The 21,654-nt window shown below is 44.9% G+C and overlaps 2 protein-coding genes across 3 annotated transcripts in view; both read left to right on the forward strand.

Annotated features, from left to right (window-relative positions):
• Nucleotides 1–21,654, forward strand: part of LOC108041829 (transcriptional regulator ATRX homolog) — a 346,165-nt gene that overhangs the window by 237,965 nt on the left and 86,546 nt on the right. The window lies entirely within an intron of this gene.
• On the forward strand, nt 4,753–10,793 carry LOC123037602. The gene is made up of 2 exons (XM_044459227.1): nt 4,753–5,624; nt 10,768–10,793. The coding sequence occupies exon 1, from the start codon at nt 4,779–4,781 to the stop codon at nt 5,433–5,435; it is 657 nt and encodes a 218-aa protein (XP_044315162.1). The 5' UTR covers nt 4,753–4,778; the 3' UTR covers nt 5,436–5,624; nt 10,768–10,793.

Raw genomic sequence — 21,654 nt, forward strand, 5'->3', positions numbered from 1 at the left:
CGAGGTAATCCATCGGAGCTGATTATTGGTCTCAGCGAAATCAGCTTTCAATCAGCCATTTGGACGAGCTTTGCAGCAGGAATTGAGGCCCGTTAGCCCACAGGAAGTACTCCAGCAATTCTCTCGGGGTACAGCCTCGCGATACGACATCCGCCGGATTTAAGCTTGTTGGAACATGGTGCCAAGTCATGCCTTATGTCATCTTCTGAATTTTCGCGATTCTGTTGGATACGAATACGTTGAAATCCCTCGGAGGCTGCCGAATCCACGCCAGTACGATAGAAGAGTCAGACCAGCAATGAAAGTGGCATTCGAAATCGATGGTTTCCTTGACGCTTACGATAAGCTTCGCCAATAAAAGCGCTGCCGGCAACTCCAATCTTGGAATTGTCAAAGCCTTTGAAGAGGCAACTCCCGACTTGGTGAGAAAAGTTGAACAGAAGTTGGTCAGAAGAAGGATCCCAGGCTAGTCCCAGCGCCTTGGTAACAGCTGATCCGTCGTGAAATTGAATTAGCTTCTCCTTATCGCAGTCAGACTCTTCCTCGAGGGCGCGTGCATCATTCAAAAACAATTTGCGGATTGGAAAGTGGCCTCGCGACAAAAGCTCCTTCACCTGAAGACGAATTTCTCTAACCTTTTCAATTCACTCCCACCTGAGATTAAATCATCCACGTATAAGTCGCTACGAACGATTTTTGCTCCAATTGGAAACGATTCCTCCTCATCATAAGAGAGCTGATGCATGGCTCTTATAGCCAAAAAAAAACAGCTGGATTGGTACCATAAGTCACCGTGTTTAGTTTGTAAACACTCAACTCACCCGTGGACTTCTCTCGCCAAACAATACCCTGCAAAAAGTCATCCGGGTGCGACACACGCACGCAGAGGTACATCTTGCAGATGTCTCCACAGAGGGCAACTTAAAATAATCTAAAGCGAAGCAGAATGTTAAAGATTTTTTACTGAATTGTTGGCCTTGCAAGAAGCAAGTCGTTCAGAGAGCTGCCAGAAGTAGTTCCAGCAGACCCACCCGAAGCTTTGTGCTTGTACTTTCCTGCTTATGTACACAATGGTGTGGCAAGAAGAATTGTGGTACTGTTGAATCCTTTGGTGCGAGAGACATGTGGCCTAAGTCGATATACTCCTGGAGAAAAGCCGAATACTAAGCTTTGAGAACAGGGTTTCTATCTAGCTTAGCGTCCAAACTCCTAAAACGACAACTAAAACGACAACGCATAAATGAACTAACCCTATTTTTTACATAGACAATAGCAGTTGGCAGCAACACGTAATTTATATTTGAAGCATTTGGTGGAGGGTGCGATAACTGACGATCAGGTTGTGAGCAGGACACTACTGCTGATGAAGTAGATGGTGATGGCTGAGAAGTCATATGCAATAGTGCGTGGTGCTTCTTGCGACAATATCTGCAATGAGTTGCTTTGCATTGCTGCAAACTATGCCCCTTGCGCAAACAGTTCAGACAAAGGTGCATTTTCTTGGCTTCTCTAAATCGAAGACTCAAATTTAAAAATCGAGAGCACTTTCTCGATGCAGGCACCATCCGCTCGCAGAACAAAAACCAAAGCTGATTTGGTTTGAAGTTTTCTGAACCACTTAAAAGCAGTCGGTGTTTTTTGTGACACCGACTGCGATATGCCCTGTTCGTATCTCAGTAGATTGATTTCTATTAATTGGATTACATACTATATGCAAAACATTTTACTGCTACTATGAATATGAATTTGTAAACCAAAATGTAATTTATGCTGAAATATTAAAAAATATACTTTAACATATAATATTCTTATTTTTATCATTAACCCAATAGTGAAAACGCCCAACCCTGTATGAGAATGCATGAACACGCAAACATACAAAGCTCAATGCAAGCGCAGGGCAACCTTCTTTAAAATGCGCCTCTCTGCGACTGAACGACGGAACTCGAGTAATGAGCGTGCGGAGTCAAATTGAGAATAAGAATGAGAGCGAAAAAAACCAGAAGACACACGAAGTGTCCGGGGCATGATACAATAACATAAGGTAGTCTCGTCGGCAAAATCTGGTACCTCTACTATTATAACAGTGAGTGCGAGTGAAATGGGAACTGTTTAGTAAGTGCGAGCAGAGCGACAATAGAATGTGTGGATTAACCCTTAGATGTTTCAGTGTTTTTTTTTGCCTTTCATAATTAGGCCAAATTGAGGTTTTGCGAATGCCACTGGGTTTAAAGACGGCTCCCCAGGTATTGCAACGATTTGTTAATGATATTTTGGATGTCATGATAGTATACATGGATGACATTGCAATAAGAGTATTAAAGAACATTTAGAAATATTAGTAGACATATTTAGGAGATTAGTGGAAAATAAATTATAGCTAAGAATAGATAAATGCAAGTTTCTTCAAAATAAGGTAGAATATTTTGGTTTTCTTATTTCAAATGAAGGAATAAAATCTCCGCAGTTTCCACATTTCTTCTTTTGGGGATCTTCCTTGTTGGCAGGGCAATTGGCGGAATTGTGAAAGTCTCCACAAACTAACTACACATACTGATCGAAGTGTCCAGTATGTTCTGATGTGTCCATACTATTGACAGTTTGTACATTGAACTGGGCCGTTCCTTATGTGGTTCTTCCACCTTAATGCTTCGGTGCAATAGGTATTGCAGGTTATAGATGGGGTGCACTTCATTTTTCTTCAAGACTCTGATGTCTGGCTCCAGCTCTACTTTTAAAAGTGGTTGCGGATTTTGTTGCTGTTAATGATGTTACTAACGTTCTTTGCAGAAAAACCATTTTCTTTGAGGGCAACGATAACTTCTTTGGGGGTTACGACGGGCTCGATCCCTTTTAGTACAACTTGCAAGCCCTTGCTGCTTTTAAGTTGGTACGTGTAGTAGTTTTTCTTAGCTTCCTCCAGGTATTTAGACACAGCTCGAAAATGTTCTTCGGATTTGGTCTAAAGTTTGGTTTCGTTAATATTCCCTTTAGCGATCGGAACAACATGAAAATTTCCGTCCCCGACCAGCGCAACAATTTTGTTGATCAGGGCGTTCGAGCTTTTCTGCCTGATGTAAATTGGTGGGGGCTTTGGTTTCGGTTGGTTCTCTTTACCCAGTTTTGGTTGAGTTTCAGCTAGGAGGGCAAATCTGTTGTAATTGGATCTCGGTTTATTTTTGGCTTATAACCCATCGCGGTGTTATATTATATTTGGCTCTTGTGAAATGAATTTAATTAAATTATTGGCATCTTCTAAAGGTTCAGCTCCAGTCATTCCTAATTATTTCACTTAAATTTTTGTTTTTGCATTTAAGCGGGAATATACCTTTTTCATTTTCAAAAAATCGAAAATTTTTTTTTTGCTTTATCTTAAAGAACAACTTCTTGAGAACATTTCCCCGCATTTTCGTAGAGATTTGAGCAGTAGAAAGAAAGTTACAGCGCTCCTAGCCGCGCGCCTCGTCCCCGCCCAAATCCAAACTTGAAACTTTAAACGCGAATACCTCGAAATGGTGTTTTTCGAAAAATGACTTTGCGGTGATATGGATTGGCGAAAAACTACTGAACCGATTTTCTTCAATTTTTTTTTTAATGTTCGTAATGAATTTTATTAGTACTTGAACGATCGTTTTTTCATTAATTTTCGCAACCTGTAATCGAAGTATCGAGAGCATTTCACTGGATCGGATTAAACGAGTTTTTTCGGAACTGGACAGAGCTGCCGCTTCTTCCTCGCTAATAGCCCTATTATCCAATAGAAGAGACAGGATAACTAAAACTTCATTCCACTTAGTTTCAGCAGCGGAAAGAGTTGGGAAATTGTCGAATCATAGGTATAACTTTTTTTTCTTCAATGAGCTGGTGCAGACCGTAAGCCTTTCAGGATGTGGTAGCCATCATCATGTTGCACAAGACGGTCAACAAATGATTCATCCCGCAGATTACCAGCGGTAACCGCTCCTGACTTTTTGCGTAAAGCAATTGAAATGGAATTTTGTATGCGCCGCATTTCGTAAAATTTATGCATGTATTAAACTTTTGGAACTACAGCGCAACGACGATCGTAAAAACGGATTTGGGATCTGACTTTTTTCGCATAGGTTGTATGTCCTTTGAATATTTCTCCGCAAGAAATAGTTGGAAAGGAAAGTTCCTCCGCGCCTTCGTCAAGCGTTAAGCTTGTTGGCCGAGTGATGTTGCTGGTGAAGAAGTTGCTCTACTGCTTCGCGATCAGATTCGTCCACAATAAAAGGAATTTCATTAATTCCTTGAAGTTCTGTTAGCCATGAATCGTTTAGTGAAATGTTGTGCTTTCTGTAGAGCTCGGTATTCACTAAGTACCGTACAGCTTCAAGGACCCGAGCGGGTCGAATAGTTACAGTCATGAAATTGTGAGCGTAGTCTAGTCTCCTTTTTAAATGGACTTGGATGACATGGCTAGCCTGGAATATATCGGAGTCCACAATATTGAGTCCATTTAAGCACTCAGGGATTTCTGGGAAGTCGAACCCATTAGCAAGGCAGAGTGATGGTAGTTTGCCAAGAGAGATGGCACGACGACAAGTGTGGCAAAAGATATATTTGCCGGACGGACTGGGAAATTTTCTTGACAAATAAAAGGCGTTGCCAACGTTTAGGAGAGGAAATTTAGAGGATAACGCCAGGATGTATAATCCACTACCTGCGAACGAAACCACATCAAATACAAATAGCCGTGATTCAGATCCCTCGCTGATGCTTGAATTCTATTTCGCTGTTGTCCTCGATCCTGTTCCATGTTTCGTTGCGACTGCCTTTGGGAGGCATCCAGTCGATTTTGGGGGTCCATCCAGAAGTTTAACAATCGATCCTCTGCCATTTGCCGAATTTGTTCTTCCTCCGCTGTTGTCGTGTTTCCCGGCGTTGTGATGTGTTTATCCGTTGCTCCTGTGATCTTGCGATGGGATTTCTCCTGGTTGCTCTCCTGTTATCGGCGTCCCTTTCCCGTTCTCGCTGCCTGTCTTCCGTATTCCTTCGTCGCTGTCGGTGCTCTCCAGTGCTCCTTTCCTGTTCCCTTGCCCGTTCCTTTGGGTCCTCGAGATGAGCAGCTCGCCCTGCAGCGTCCCGAATCCGCTCTGAAATTCGGGATTGTTCCTCCACAAGGCATGGTCAGCAGTATTTTGCACCTGCTCTTATCGCCGCTCCTCGGTGTCCGGAATAGTCATCCGAGTAGAGTGATCAGCTGTGTTTCGCATCTGCTCTCGTCGTCGCTCCTCGGGGTCCTCTCGACGGATCGCGTGTGCATCCATGTCCCGAATCCGTTCAGAAATTTGAAACTCCGGAATAGCCCTCCGAGTAGAGCTTTCAGCAGTGTTTCGCAACTGCTCTTTTCTTCGCTCCTCAGAGTCCTGTCGACGGGTTGCGCGTGCCTCCATATCCCGAGTCCGCTCTGAGACACGATAGTCCAGGTGCTGTCGGCGATTCGTATATCTTTCAGCATCCTGAACACGCTCCGCAGAACGCATTTCTGGGTTAGTCCTCCGAGACGCATGCTCAGCAGTGTTTTGCAACTGCTCTTGTCTTCGCTCCTCAGAGTCCTCCCGGCGAGTTGAATGCGGTTGTGCGTCCCGAATCCGTTCAAGGTCTTTGTCTTCTTCTCCGCGGCGGGCGTGCAGCGGAATCCTGAGCACGACTTTCCTCCCGAAAGTTAGGGTTATTGCCGCAAACTATATGGTGAGAGTTGCGAGCTCTTTTTTGGGACGCATTCCGTTGATAGCGGGCTCTACTGCGCCTTAAAGCGGCTTGGCGGCGTTGCTCCTGGGACAAGCGTGTTACACAAGGCATTTTTTTATAGTGCTGTATAAAAAAAATGAAAATTATGGAATGAATGCAGATAAAATCAGCTACTTGGAATGCCGTCCACGGGTATAATAGGATTTTAGGAGAAGTTGAAAGTTAAGGAGTTATTAGCAAAATATACTTACCAAAGTAAATATTAAATATTACTTAAAAGCACTTAAACAACACATATTTAAATTTTAGCACGCCATTAACGTACTTTTAATTTTTATCACGTGTAAAAATACTTTTGCACACTTTGAATTTGACCACTGATATAAATTACTTTGCACTGCTAAAAAATACTTCTGCTCTTTTAAATGCAAAAATACTTTTCACAAACTGACAGAGTAACGTCGTCACTCGATAAATTGTTTTATTGACTGATCTACGTATTAAAGGATATCTGAATATATAGCCCAGTTATTACCCAGTTATCCCAAATAAAAAAGAATTATCCCTTGACCATTTTTAGTTTGACCCTTTTTTAAAAAATGCAAAACAAATGCATGTTTGTTTGGTGTACCTGGGCTACCTGTTGTGCAATTTAGGTGTTATGAATAATGTTGGTCTTAATTTGTAGTGCTATTTTTTCCGATTCAACCATTGATTGGTTGAATAGTGAATACCTGATTTTGTACAGTCACTCTATAAATTGTACTGATTCCTGCGTTACCGGTTGCGCAATTCAGGTCCTTTGCACAATTCTGGCCCTTACACGTGTCCATTGGACCAATTGACGGTTTGCCAAATTTTATCTGTGATAATCTGTGATAATCCCTTGGATTTGTTTAAATGTCTCTGTTATCTAAAAAAAAATGTTCTATAACTTGTAAAGTAAAGATTCTGAATTTTTGGAGTGGTGATAGATATGGACTAAGTAAGTATTGGACATATTCCCCCCAATCTCTGGCCTCAACCAGGTCTCTGAAGTGTTTGATGAATTGTGGGCATTGGTGTGGGCATAGCAACATTTTTTAAATAAACTTTCACTGGGTAAGAAAACCTAGAATCTTCATGAGAAGTCTAAAATCTATAGCGTTTATAGTTTCGAGTTTAAGATCTCGTGATTTAATTTTTTAAGCTCGTTTTTTAGGGCTCCGCGCGTTACAAGCACTTCTTGGTGTCGTGTTGATCATGGTGCATTAACGTCAAAATAAACAAAAAAATCGTCCTTGAATCTTTTTCCATAGGTTTGCTTCCTCAGCCTGACTTGGTCGGCCAGCCTCGACATTTATCCTCGAGGAAGTAAGTATCCATGAAAGCTGTCGATAAAGTCTCCTTAGGGAGTGCCGATTGTTGGATATGAACAACTTTAAGTCTCTGCCCAGTAGCAGCTCCAACATTGCTTATGGGATCTGGTTTATATCGAAGCTCCTTCTTTTCTCGGCTATTTTCCCGCTGCCTGCCGTTGCTTGCGATGTTTTAAACATCCAGGCTTCGATCAAACCCTCGGCATTAGGGGTTGTAAGCTTGAACTTTGGTATGGGCAGCTTCCAGAATCCTCTTTCCAGATCTGGAAAATTTTACCGTGCTTAACGCCCGGTGTTATAAAGGGTATCTGACGCATTGTAGGGTCCAGTTGCCACAAGATCCAAAACAGTTTTATAATTTTGTTAACATAACACTAAGCGTAAATCAGCTCTACGGAATGTTAAAACTCCCCACAAAACCCGATGCAGGACAGCGGGCTGGCAACAGTAAAGGAGGGAGAATGCCGGATAAGTCAAGGGCATCCAGGTTGAACCGGGGAACCAGGTAATTGACCAAGGTAATAAAATGAGATAGTCCGTGACTTATAACGGAAGAAGCGTACAATGACACACATGCAGGACTACGCAGGAACTTGCTTTACGATAGAAACGATAAGCCCCTGTAGTTCCTGGAACAGGTAGAACGGTCGATAGTTACGGTCTTGACATAACCCAGGTCCCATGAGCAATGTCGAAGCTGCCACAGATCAGAGCCTTAAAGTGGTTCATAGCCAACAATCGGCACTGGGAGACTTGGGGAGACGTCATGGCAGAGAAACCTCAAATACGGATGGCAGACGGTCGGTGCGGGAACATAAAATAACTGCAAGAGATCAACATCGGACTTGGCTCGAGAACAACGTCAATGGAGCTGCTGATCCTACCAGGACTGATCGACTCTTAGTGTTAGAATGGAATTTTCTGACCAGAATCGGATCAGAAATGGAGTGCGCAAGACACTTTGTCGATACCAGCAAATGACGAACCCTTGAGGATGGCTGAAGAAAAACTGTCTGTGGCAATCGTGGAAACTTGGATGGGTTTGTAAGGGACGAGTTAGAGAAACTGGAGATCGAAAAGGCACATCTAACGTGACAGTATACACGGTCTCCAAAAAGGATGATCAGCCGCTCAAACAGCATTTTTTTTGTCGTATCAGGGTTATATTATCGTCATCCTCAAAGAAGTGTTCAGGAGACTGAGGGTGGCGAATTCGAAAGTAAACGCTGATAAGCGTAAGTTTTTCAAGGCGGAACTGCATTGGAGCTGACCAAAAATAGGTATCGACGATAGCCACGCTGGTGCATCCGCTGAACGCAATACCCCGGAAGAGTAAGAAATGGGTGTAGACGGACGACCATCAGCAGGCCTTTGAAGCCAGCGATTATGGGCTCGGTGCTATTAATTCAATTATCTCAGCCATACGGATTTTAAAGCCGTACTTGGAGGGCTACCACTTCAAAATGGTAACAGATCACATGACCCGGAAGTGGTTTAATAGGATCGATAGCCCAACCGGAAGAATCACACGATGAAAAGATCGTGAAACAACAAGGAAAGACCATGAAACAACGGTACCGATGGACCTTGCACCCTCACATGTCAAGGGCAACAAGGACAAACTGTAAGCTGGTGGACTTCGGACCTGCACAAAGAGGACGTACCGTGAATTAATTGTACAGCAGTGGGCCGTGGATCCGATCTCGAAGAGGGAAATATGAGACCCCCAGTGCCCTTAAAAGGCCGGCGCAAGCGTAGCTCAGTGACACTACGAGTGTCAGAGTCTCGGTGGAGCCGTCCCAATCTCAGACTCCGGTGAGCAGCAAGCCATGAGCGACGTTGCAGGAACCAGCAAAGATCGGCGTGGCAGCAGCCAGCGAGGAGCGACGCTGCAGGGGACAGCGACGAAGAGCAGCAGAAGCAGAAGCAATAAGGCTATAGTCATTTAGCGGTGCCCCCAGTCTGATTTATGCAGTCAGTGGCCTGTAAGGATATGTTATTACCATTCCCCTTTCGTACGGGAAAGTTAAAGTAGTTTGGACGTTCTTTTCAAACTGTGATAGGCCACTGCCAACTCATCACCTATATTCTTGCTGTTGTTTGTGAATTTGCGGGAGCTTTAAAAGTTGTGGATACCGCTTCCAGGTAACGCACACTGATGTGAAGTCCGTAGGCTTGACAGAATATCGTTACCGGTGTGAATCTCCTCGAACAACGTAACATAAGCGCCCCAAGCCAAGGTTTCGTCAGCCTAGGTGAGCACACGCCTAGAGAACATGGAGCAAGTTCGCGAAGTGTTGGCCGAGTGATGTTGCTGGTAAAGAAGTTGCTCTACTGCTTCGCGATCAGATTCATCCACAATAAAAGGAATTTCATTAATTCCTTGAAGTTCTGTTAGCCATGAATCGTTTAGTAAAATGTTGTGCTTTCTGTAGAGCTCGGTATTCACTAAGTACCGTACAGCTTCAAGGACCCGAGCGGGTCGAATAGTTACAGTCATGAAATTGTGAGCGTAGTCTAGTCTCTTTTTTAAATGGACTTGGATGACATGGGTAGCCTGCCTACATTCACCACTGCCCCTCTGATAAAAGGGATTCTCGGTGAAATAAGGTGTTCTTCGAGACAGTTGACTCCATTTAAGCACTCAGGGATTTCTGGGAAGTCGAACCCATTAGCACGGCAGAGTGATGGTAGTTTGCCAAGAGAGATGGCACGACGACAAGTGTGGCAAAAGTTATATTTGCCGGACGGACTGGGAAATTTTCTTGACAAATAAAAGGCGTTGCCAACGTTTAGGAGAGAGGAAATTTAGAGGATAACGCCAGGATGTATAATCCACTTACCTGCGAACGAAACCATGTTCCTCCACATCAAATACAAATAGCCGTGATTCAGATCCCTCGCTGATGCTTGAATTCTATTTCGCTGTTGTCCTCGATCCTGTTCTTCCTCCGCTGTTGTCGTGTTTCCCGGCGTTGTGATGTGTTTATCCGTTGCTCCTGTGATCTTGCGATGGGATTTCTCCTGGTTTCTCTCCTGTTATCGGCGTCCCTTTCCCGTTCTCGCTGCCTGTCTTCCGTATTCCTTCGTCGCTGTCGGTGCTCTCCAGTGCTCCTTTCCTGTTCCCTTTCCCGTTCCTTTGGGTCCTCGAGATGAGCAGCTCGCGCTGCAGCGTCCCGAATCCGCTCTGAAATTCGGGATTGTTCCTCCACAAGGCATGGTCAGCAGTATTTTGCACCTGCTCTTATCGCCGCTCCTCGGTGTCCGGAATGGTCATCCGAGTAGAGTGATCAGCTGTGTTTCGCATCTGCTCTCGTCGTCGCTCCTCGGGGTCCTCTCGACGGATCGCGTGTGCATCCATGTCCCGAATCCGTTCAGGCATTTGAAACTCCGGAATAGCCCTCCGAGTAGAGTGTTCAGCAGTGTTTCGCAACTGCTCTTTTCTTCGCTCCTCAGAGTCCTGTCGACGGGTTGCGCGTGCCTCCATATCCCGAGTCCGCTCTGAGACACGATAGTCCAGGTGCTGTCGGCGATTCGTATATCTTTCAGCATCCTGAACACGCTCCGCAGAACGCATTTCTGGGTTAGTCCTCCGAGACGCATGCTCAGCCGTGTTTTGCAACTGCTCTTGTCTTCGCTCCTCAGAGTCCTCCCGGCGAGTTGAATGCGGTTGTGCGTCCCGAATCCGTTCAAGGTCGCGAACCCTTTGTCTTCTTCTCCGCGGCGGGCGTGCAGTGGAATCCTGAGCACGACTTTCCTCCCGAAAGTTAGGGTTATTGCCGCAAACATTGGCTATATGGTGAGAGTTGCGAGCTCTTTTTTGGGACGCATTCCGTTGATAGCGGGCTCTACTGCGCCTTAAAGCGGCTTGGCGGCGTTGCTCCTGGGACAAGCGTGTTACACAAGGCATTTTTTTATAGTGCTGTATAAAAAAAAAATGAAAATTATGGAATGAATGCAGATAAAATCAGCTACTTGGAATGCCGTCCACGGGTATAATAGGATTTTAGGAGAAGTTGAAAGTTAAGGAGTTATTAGCAAAATATACTTACCAAAGTAAATATTAAATATCACTTAAAAGCACTTAAAAAACACATACTTAAATTTTAGCACGCCATTAACGTACTTTTAATTTTTTATCACGTGTAAAAATACTTTTGCACACTTTGAATTTGACCACTGATATAAATTACTTTGCACTGTTAAAAAATACTTCTGCTCTTTTAAATGCAAAAATACTTTTCACAAACTGACAGAGTAACGTCGTCACTCGATAAATTGTTTTATTGACTGATCTACGTATTAAAGGATATCTGAATATATAGCCCAGTTATTACCCAGCTATCCCAAATAAAAAAGAATTATCCCTTGACCATTTTTAGTTTGACCCTTTCAAAAAAGTGAATACCTGATTTTGTACAGTCACTCTATAAATTGTACTGATACCTGCGTTACCGGTTGCGCAATTCAGGTCCTTTGCACAATTCTGGCCCCTTGCACGTGTTCATTGAACCAATTGACGGTTTGCCAAATTTTATCTGTGATAATCTGTGATAATCCCTTGGATTTGTTTAATTGTCTCTGTTATCTAAAAAAAAAATGTTTTATAACTTGTAAAGTAAAGATTCTGAATTTTTGGAGTGGTGATAGATATGGACTAAGTAAGTATTGGACATATTCCCCCCAATCTCTGGCCTCAACCAGGTCTCTGAAGTGTTTGATGAATTGTGGGCATTGGTGTGGGCATAGCAACATTTTTTAAATAAACTTGCACTGGGTAAGAAAACCTAGAATCTTCATGAGAAGTCTAAAATCTATAGCGTTTATAAGTTCCGAGATTTCGACGTTCATACGGACAGGCTAACAGACGGAAAGATCTCGTGATTTAATTTTTTAAGCTCGTTTTTTAGGGCTCCGCGCGTTACAAGCACTTCTTGGTGTCGTGTTGATCATGGTGCATTAACGTCAAAATAAACAAAAAAATCGTCCTTGAATCTTTTTCCATAGGTTTGCTTCCTCAGCCTGACTTGGTTGGCCAGCCTCGACATTTATCCTCGAGGAAGTAAGTATCCATGAAAGCTGTCGATAAAGTCTCCTTAGGGAGTGCCGATTGTTGGATATGAACAACTTTAAGTCTCTGCCCAGTAGCAGCTCCAACATTGCTTATGGGATCTGGTTTATATCGAAGCTCCTTCTTTTCTCGGCTATTTTCCCGCTGCCTGCCGTTGCTTGCGATGTTTTAAACATCCAGGCTTCGATCAAACCCTCGGCATTGGGGGTTGTAAGCTTGAACTTTGGTATGGGCAGCTTCCAGAATCCTCTTTCCAGATCTGGAAAATTTTACCGTGCTTAACGCCCGGTGTTATAAAAGCTATCTGACGCATTGTAGGGTCCAGTTGCCACAAGATCCAAAACAGTTTTATAATTTTGTTAACATAACACTAAGCGTAAATCAGCTCTACGGAATGTTAAAACTCCCCACAAAAACCGATGCAGGACAGCGGGCTGGCAACAGTAAAGGAGGGAGAATGCCGGATAAGTCAAGGGCATCCAGGTTGAACCGGGGAACGAGGTAATTGACCAAGGTAATAAAATGAGATAGTCCTGGACTTATAACGGAAGAAGCGTACAATGACACACATGCAGGACTACGCAGGAACTTGCTTTACGATAGAAACGATAAGCCCCTGGAGTTCCTGGAACAGGTAGAACGGTCGATAGTTACGGTCTTGACATAACCCAGGTCCCATGAGCAATGTCGAAGCTGCCACAGATCAGAGCCTTAAAGTGGTTCATAGCCAACAATCGGCACTGGGAGACTTGGGGAGACGTCATGGCAGAGAAACCTTCGAGGACTATATGGTGGACATGCAGACCCAGAGTTCTCATAGGAGACGCAACAGGATACGGACAGGCTGAAGGGGCAGAAAGGGTCGGACACATGAGAAGTCAAATACGGATGGCAGACGGTCGGTGCGGGAACATAAAATAACTGCAAGAGATCAACATCGGACTTGGCTCGAGAAAAACGTCAATGGAACTGCTGATCCTACCAGGACTGATCGACGCTTAGTGTTAGAATGGAATTTTCTCACCAGAATCGGATCAGAAATGGAGTGCGCAAGACACTTTGTCGATACCAGCAAATGACGAACCCTTGAGGATGGCTGAAGAAAAACTGTCTGTGGCAATCGTGGAAACTTGGATGGGTTTGTAAAGGACGAGTTAGAGAAACTGGAGATCGAAAAGGCACATCTAACGTGACAGTATACACGGTCTCCAAAAAGGATGATCAGCCGCTCAAACAGCATTTTTTTTGTCGTATCAGGGTTATATTATCGTCATCCTCAAAGAAGTGTTCAGGAGACTGAGGGTGGCGAATTCGAAAGTAAACGCTGATAAGCGTAAGTTTTTCAAGGCGGAACTGCATTGGAGCTGACCAAAAATAGGTATCGACGTTAGCCACGCTGGTGCATCCGCTGAACGCAATACCCCGGAAGAGTAAGAAATGGGTGTAGACGGACGACCATCAGCAGGCCTTTGAAGCCAGCGATTATGGGCTCGGTGCTATTAATTCAATTATCTCAGCCATACGGATTTTAAAGCCGTACTTGGAGGGCTACCACTTCAAAATGGTAACAGATCACATGACCCGGAAGTGGTTTAATAGGATCGATAGCCCAACCGGAAGAATCACACGATGAAAAGATCGTGAAACAACAAGGAAAGACCATGAAACAACGGTACCGATGGACCTTGCACCCTCACATGTCAAGGGCAACAAGGACAAACTGTAAGCTGGTGGACTTCGGACCTGCACAAAGAGGACGTACCGTGAATTAATTGTACAGCAGTGGACCGTGGATCCGATCTCGAAGAGGGAAATATGAGACCCCCAGTGCCCTTAAAAGGCCGGCGCAAGCGTAGCTCAGTGACACTACGAGTGTCAGAGTCTCGGTGGAGCCGTACCAATCTCAGACTCCGGTGAGCAGCAAGCCATGAGCGACGTTGCAGGAACCAGCAAAGATCGGCGTGGCAGCAGCCAGCGAGGAGCGACGCTGCAGGGGACAGCGACGAAGAGCAGCAGAAGCAGAAGCAATAAGGCTATAGTCATTTAGCGGTGCCCCCAGTCTGATTTATGCAGTCAGTGGCCTGTAAGGACATGTTATTACCATTCCCCTTTCGTACGGGAAAGTTAAAGTAGTTTGGACGTTCTTTTCAAACTGTGATAGGCCACTGCCAACTCATAACCTATATTCTTGCCTAAGAAGTCCCTATTGCTGTTGTTTGTGAATTTGCGGGAGCTTTAAAAGTTGTGGATACCGCTTCCAGGTAACGCACACTGATGTGAAGTCCGTAGGCTTGACAGAATATCGTTACCGGTGTGAATCTCCTCGAACAACGTAACATAAGCGCCCCAAGCCAAGGTTTCGTCAGCCTAGGTGAGCACACGCCTAGAGAACATGGAGCAAGTTCGCGAAGTGTTGGCCGAGTGATGTTGCTGGTAAAGAAGTTGCTCTACTGCTTCGCGATCAGATTCGTCCACAATAAAAGGAATTTCATTAATTCCTTGAAGTTCTGTTAGCCATGAATCGTTTAGTGAAATGTTGTGCTTTCTGTAGAGCTCGGTATTCACTAAGTACCGTACAGCTTCAAGGACCCGAGCGGGTCGAATAGTTACAGTCATGAAATTGTGAGCGTAGTCTAGTCTCTTTTTAAATGGACTTGGATGACATGGGTAGCCTGGAAGCGCAGTCACAATATCGGAAACTGAAATTGGAACATTCACCACTGCCCCTCTGATAAAAGGGATTCTCGGTGAAATAAGGTGTTCTTCGAGACAGTTGAGTCCATTTAAGCACTCAGGGATTTCTGGGAAGTCGAACCCATTAGCAAGGCAGAGTGATGGTAGTTTGCCAAGAGAGATGGCACGACGACAAGTGTGGCAAAAGTTATATTTGCCGGACGGACTGGGAAATTTTCTTGACAAATAAAAGGCGTTGCCAACGTTTAGGAGAGGAAATTTAGAGGATAACGCCAGGATGTATAATCCACTTACCTGCGAACGAAACCATGTTCCTCCACATCAAATACAAATAGCCGTGATTCAGATCCCTCGCTGATGCTTGAATTCTATTTCGCTGTTGTCCTCGATCCTGTTCTTCCTCCGCTGTTGTCGTGTTTCCCGGCGTTGTGATGTGTTTATCCGTTGCTCCTGTGATCTTGCGATGGGATTTCTCCTGGTTGCTCTCCTGTTATCGGCGTCCCTTTCCCGTTCTCGCTGCCTGTCTTCCGTATTCCTTCGTCGCTGTCGGTGCTCTCCAGTGCTCCTTTCCTGTTCCCTTTCCCGTTCCTTTGGGTCCTCGAGATGAGCAGCTCGCGCTGCAGCGTCCCGAATCCGCTCTGAAATTCGGGATTGTTCCTCCACAAGGCATGGTCAGCAGTATTTTGCACCTGCTCTTATCGCCGCTCCTCGGTGTCCGGAATAGTCATCCGAGTAGAGTGATCAGCTGTGTTTCGCATCTGCTCTCGTCGTCGCTCCTCGGGGTCCTCTCGACGGATCGCGTGTGCATCCATGTCCCGAATCCGTTCAGGCATTTGAAACTCCGGAATAGCCCTCCGAGTAGAGTGTTCAGCAGTGTTTCGCAACTGCTCTTTTCTTCGCTCCTCAGAGTCCTGTCGACGGGTTGCGCGTGCCTCCATATCCCGAGTCCGCTCTGAGACACGATAGTCCAGGTGCTGTCGGCGATTCGTATTTCTTTCAGCATCCTGAACACGCTCCGCAGAACGCATTTCTGGGTTAGTCCTCCGAGACGCATGCTCAGCAGTGTTTTGCAACTGCTCTTGTCTTCGCTGCTCAGAGTCCTCCCGGCGAGTTGAATGCGGTGCGTCCCGAATCCGTTCAAGGTCGCGAACCCTTTGTCTTCTTCTCCGCGGCGGGCGTGCAGTGGAATCCTGAGCACGACTTTCCTCCCGAAAGTTAGGGTTATTGCCGCAAACATTGGCTATATGGTGAGAGTTGCGAGCTCTTTTTTGGGACGCATTCCGTTGATAGCGGGCTCTACTGCGCCTTAAAGCGGCTTGGCGGCGTTGCTCCTGGGACAAGCGTGTTACACAAGGCATTTTTTTATAGTGCTGTATAAAAAAATGAAAATTATGGAATGAATGCAGATAAAATCAGCTACTTGGAATGCCGTCCACGGGTATAATAGGATTTTAGGAGAAGTTGAAAGTTAAGGAGTTATTAGCAAAATATACTTACCAAAGTAAATATTAAATATCACTTAAAAGCACTTAAAAAACACATACTTAAATTTTAGCACGCCATTAACGTACTTTTAATTTTTATCACGTGTAAAAATACTTTTGCACACTTTGAATTTGACCACTGATATAAATTACTTTGCACTGTTAAAAAATACTTCTGCTCTTTTAAATGCAAAAATACTTTTCACAAACTGACAGAGTAACGTCGTCACTCGATAAATTGTTTTATTGACTGATCTACGTATTAAAGGATATCTGAATATATAGCCCAGTTATTACCCAGTTATCCCAAATAATGCTTAACGCCCGTTGTTATAAAAGCTATCTGACGCATTGTAGGGTCCAGTTGCCACAAGATCCAAAACAGTTTTATAATTTTGTTAACATAACACTAAGCGTAAATCAGCTCTACGGAATGTTAAAACTCCCCACAAAAACCGATGCAGGACAGCGGGCTGGCAACAGTAAAGGAGGGAGAATGCCGGATAAGTCAAGGGCATCCAGGTTGAACCGGGGAACGAGGTAATTGACCAAGGTAATAAAATGAGATAGTCCTGGACTTATAACGGAAGAAGCGTACAATGACACACATGCAGGACTACGCAGGAACTTGCTTTACGATAGAAACGATAAGCCCCTGGAGTTCCTGGAACAGGTAGAACGGTCGATAGTTACGGTCTTGACATAACCCAGGTCCCATGAGCAATGTCGAAGCTGCCACAGATCAGAGCCTTAAAGTGGTTCATAGCCAACAATCGGCACTGGGAGACTTGGGGAGACGTCATGGCAGAGAAACCTTCAAGGACTATATGGTGGACATGCAGACCCAGAGTTCTCATAGGAGACGCAACAGGATACGGACAGGCTGAAGGGGCAGAAAGGGTCGGACACATGAGAAGTCAAATACGGATGGCAGACGGTCGGTGCGGGAACATAAAATAACTGCAAGAGATCAACATCGGACTTGGCTCGAGAAAAACGTCAATGGAACTGCTGATCCTACCAGGACTGATCGACGCTTAGTGTTAGAATGGAATTTTCTCACCAGAATCGGATCAGAAATGGAGTGCGCAAGACACTTTGTCGATACCAGCAAATGACGAACCCTTGAGGATGGCTGAAGAAAAACTGTCTGTGGCAATCGTGGAAACTTGGATGGGTTTGTAAAGGACGAGTTAGAGAAACTGGAGATCGAAAAGGCACATCTAACGTGACAGTATACACGGTCTCCAAAAAGGATGATCAGCCGCTCAAACAGCACTTTTTTTGTCGTATCAGGGTTATATTATCGTCATCCTCAAAGAAGTGTTCAGGAGACTGAGGGTGGCGAATTCGAAAGTAAACGCTGATAAGCGTAAGTTTTTCAAGGCGGAACTGCATTGGAGCTGACCAAAAATAGGTATCGACGTTAGCCACGCTGGTGCATCCGCTGAACGCAATACCCCGGAAGAGTAAGAAATGGGTGTAGACGGACGACCATCAGCAGGCCTTTGAAGCCAGCGATTATGGGCTCGGTGCTATTAATTCAATTATCTCAGCCATACGGATTTTAAAGCCGTACTTGGAGGGCTACCACTTCAAAATGGTAACAGATCACATGACCCGGAAGTGGTTTAATAGGATCGATAGCCCAACCGGAAGAATCACACGATGAAAAGATCGTGAAACAACAAGGAAAGACCATGAAACAACGGTACCGATGGACCTTGCACCCTCACATGTCAAGGGCAACAAGGACAAACTGTAAGCTGGTGGACTTCGGACCTGCACAAAGAGGACGTACCGTGAATTAATTGTACAGCAGTGGACCGTGGATCCGATCTCGAAGAGGGAAATATGAGACCCCCAGTGCCCTTAAAAGGCCGGCGCAAGCGTAGCTCAGTGACACTACGAGTGTCAGAGTCTCGGTGGAGCCGTACCAATCTCAGACTCCGGTGAGCAGCAAGCCATGAGCGACGTTGCAGGAACCAGCAAAGATCGGCGTGGCAGCAGCCAGCGAGGAGCGACGCTGCAGGGGACAGCGACGAAGAGCAGCAGAAGCAGAAGCAATAAGGCTATAGTCATTTAGCGGTGCCCCCAGTCTGATTTATGCAGTCAGTGGCCTGTAAGGACATGTTATTACCATTCCCCTTTCGTACGGGAAAGTTAAAGTAGTTTGGACGTTCTTTTCAAACTGTGATAGGCCACTGCCAACTCATAACCTATATTCTTGCCTAAGAAGTCCCTATTGCTGTTGTTTGTGAATTTGCGGGAGCTTTAAAAGTTGTGGATACCGCTTCCAGGTAACGCACACTGATGTGAAGTCCGTAGGCTTGACAGAATATCGTTACCGGTGTGAATCTCCTCGAACAACGTAACATAAGCGCCCCAAGCCAAGGTTTCGTCAGCCTAGGTGAGCACACGCTTAGAGAACATGGAGCAAGTTCGCGAAGTGTTGGCCGAGTGATGTTGCTGGTAAAGAAGTTGCTCTACTGCTTCGCGATCAGATTCGTCCACAATAAAAGGAATTTCATTAATTCCTTGAAGTTCTGTTAGCCATGAATCGTTTAGTGAAATGTTGTGCTTTCTGTAGAGCTCGGTATTCACTAAGTACCGTACAGCTTCAAGGACCCGAGCGGGTCGAATAGTTACAGTCATGAAATTGTGAGCGTAGTCTAGTCTCTTTTTAAATGGACTTGGATGACATGGGTAGCCTGGAAGCGCAGTCACAATATCGGAAACTGAAATTGGAACATTCACCACTGCCCCTCTGATAAAAGGGATTCTCCGTGAAATAAGGTGTTCTTCGAGACAGTTGAGTCCATTTAAGCACCCAGGGATTTCTGGGAAGTCGAACCCATTAGCACGGCAGAGTGATGGTAGTTTGCCAAGAGAGATGGCACGACGACAAGTGTGGCAAAAGTTATATTTGCCGGACGGACTGGGAAATTTTCTTGACAAATAAAAGGCGTTGCCAACGTTTAGGAGAGGAAATTTAGAGGATAACGCCAGGATGTATAATCCACTTACCTGCGAACGAAACCATGTTCCTCCACATCAAATACAAATAGCCGTGATTCAGATCCCTCGCTGATGCTTGAATTCTATTTCGCTGTTGTCCTCGATCCTGTTCTTCCTCCGCTGTTGTCGTGTTTCCCGGCGTTGTGATGTGTTTATCCGTTGCTCCTGTGATCTTGCGATGGGATTTCTCCTGGTTTCTCTCCTGTTATCGGCGTCCCTTTCCCGTTCTCGCTGCCTGTCTTCCGTATTCCTTCGTCGCTGTCGGTGCTCTCCAGTGCTCCTTTCCTGTTCCCTTTCCCGTTCCTTTGGGTCCTCGAGATGAGCAGCTCGCGCTGCAGCGTCCCGAATCCGCTCTGAAATTCGGGATTGTTCCTCCACAAGGCATGGTCAGCAGTATTTTGCACCTGCTCTTATCGCCGCTCCTCGGTGTCCGGAATGGTCATCCGAGTAGAGTGATCAGCTGTGTTTCGCATCTGCTCTCGTCGTCGCTCCTCGGGGTCCTCTCGACGGATCGCGTGTGCATCCATGTCCCGAATCCGTTCAGGCATTTGAAACTCCGGAATAGCCCTCCGAGTAGAGTGTTCAGCAGTGTTTCGCAACTGCTCTTTTCTTCGCTCCTCAGAGTCCTGTCGACGGGTTGCGCGTGCCTCCATATCCCGAGTCCGCTCTGAGACACGATAGTCCAGGTGCTGTCGGCGATTCGTATATCTTTCAGCATCCTGAACACGCTCCGCAGAACGCATTTCTGGGTTAGTCCTCCGAGACGCATGCTCAGCCGTGTTTTGCAACTGCTCTTGTCTTCGCTCCTCAGAGTCCTCCCGGCGAGTTGAATGCGGTTGTGCGTCCCGAATCCGTTCAAGGTCGCGAACCCTTTGTCTTCTTCTCCGCGGCGGGCGTGCAGTGGAATCCTGAGCACGACTTTCCTCCCGAAAGTTAGGGTTATTGCCGCAAACATTGGCTATATGGTGAGAGTTGCGAGCTCTTTTTTGGGACGCATTCCGTTGATAGCGGGCTCTACTGCGCCTTAAAGCGGCTTGGCGGCGTTGCTCCTGGGACAAGCGTGTTACACAAGGCATTTTTTTATAGTGCTGTATAAAAAAAAATGAAAATTATGGAATGAATGCAGATAAAATCAGCTACTTGGAATGCCGTCCACGGGTATAATAGGATTTTAGGAGAAGTTGAAAGTTAAGGAGTTATTAGCAAAATATACTTACCAAAGTAAATATTAAATATCACTTAAAAGCACTTAAAAAACACATACTTAAATTTTAGCACGCCATTAACGTACTTTTAATTTTTATCACGTGTAAAAATACTTTTGCACACTTTGAATTTGACCACTGATATAAATTACTTTGCACTGTTAAAAAATACTTCTGCTCTTTTAAATGCAAAAATACTTTTCACAAACTGACAGAGTAACGTCGTCACTCGATAAATTGTTTTATTGACTGATCTACGTATTAAAGGATATCTGAATATATAGCCCAGTTATTACCCAGCTATCCCAAATAAAAAGAATTATCCCTTGACCATTTTTAGTTTGACCCTTTCAAAAAAGTGAATACCTGATTTTGTACAGTCACTCTATAAATTGTACTGATACCTGCGTTACCGGTTGCGCAATTCAGGTCCTTTGCACAATTCTGGCCCCTTACACGTGTTCATTGAACCAATTGACGGTTTGCCAAATTTTATCTGTGATAATCTGTGATAATCCCTTGGATTTGTTTAATTGTCTCTGTTATCTAAAAAAAATGTTTTATAACTTGTAAAGTAAAGATTCTGAATTTTTGGAGTGGTGATAGATATGGACTAAGTAAGTATTGGACATATTCCCCCCAATCTCTGGCCTCAACCAGGTCTCTGAAGTGTTTGATGAATTGTGGGCATTGGTGTGGGCATAGCAACATTTTTTAAATAAACTTGCACTGGGTAAGAAAACCTAGAATCTTCATGAGAAGTCTAAAATCTATAGCGTTTATAAGTTCCGAGATTTCGACGTTCATACGGACAGGCTAACAGACGGAAAGATCTCGTGATTTAATTTTTTAAGCTCGTTTTTTTAGGGCTCCGCGCGTTACAAGCACTTCTTGGTGTCGTGTTGATCATGGTGCATTAACGTCAAAATAAACAAAAAAATCGTCCTTGAATCTTTTTCCATAGGTTTGCTTCCTCAGCCTGACTTGGTTGGCCAGCCTCGACATTTATCCTCGAGGAAGTAAGTATCCATGAAAGCTGTCGATAAAGTCTCCTTAGGGAGTGCCGATTGTTGGATATGAACAACTTTAAGTCTCTGCCCAGTAGCAGC

The sequence above is a fragment of the Drosophila rhopaloa genome, unplaced genomic scaffold (genome assembly GCF_018152115.1).
Source record: "Drosophila rhopaloa isolate 14029-0021.01 unplaced genomic scaffold, ASM1815211v1 contig_179, whole genome shotgun sequence".
In the NCBI taxonomy this organism is placed as follows: domain Eukaryota; kingdom Metazoa; phylum Arthropoda; class Insecta; order Diptera; family Drosophilidae; genus Drosophila; species Drosophila rhopaloa.

Coding starts and splice junctions, on each gene's coding strand:
- LOC123037602 (XM_044459227.1), top strand. CDS start 4,779: ATGTTTCGTTGCGACTGCCTTTGGGAGGCATCCAGTCGATTTTGGGGG.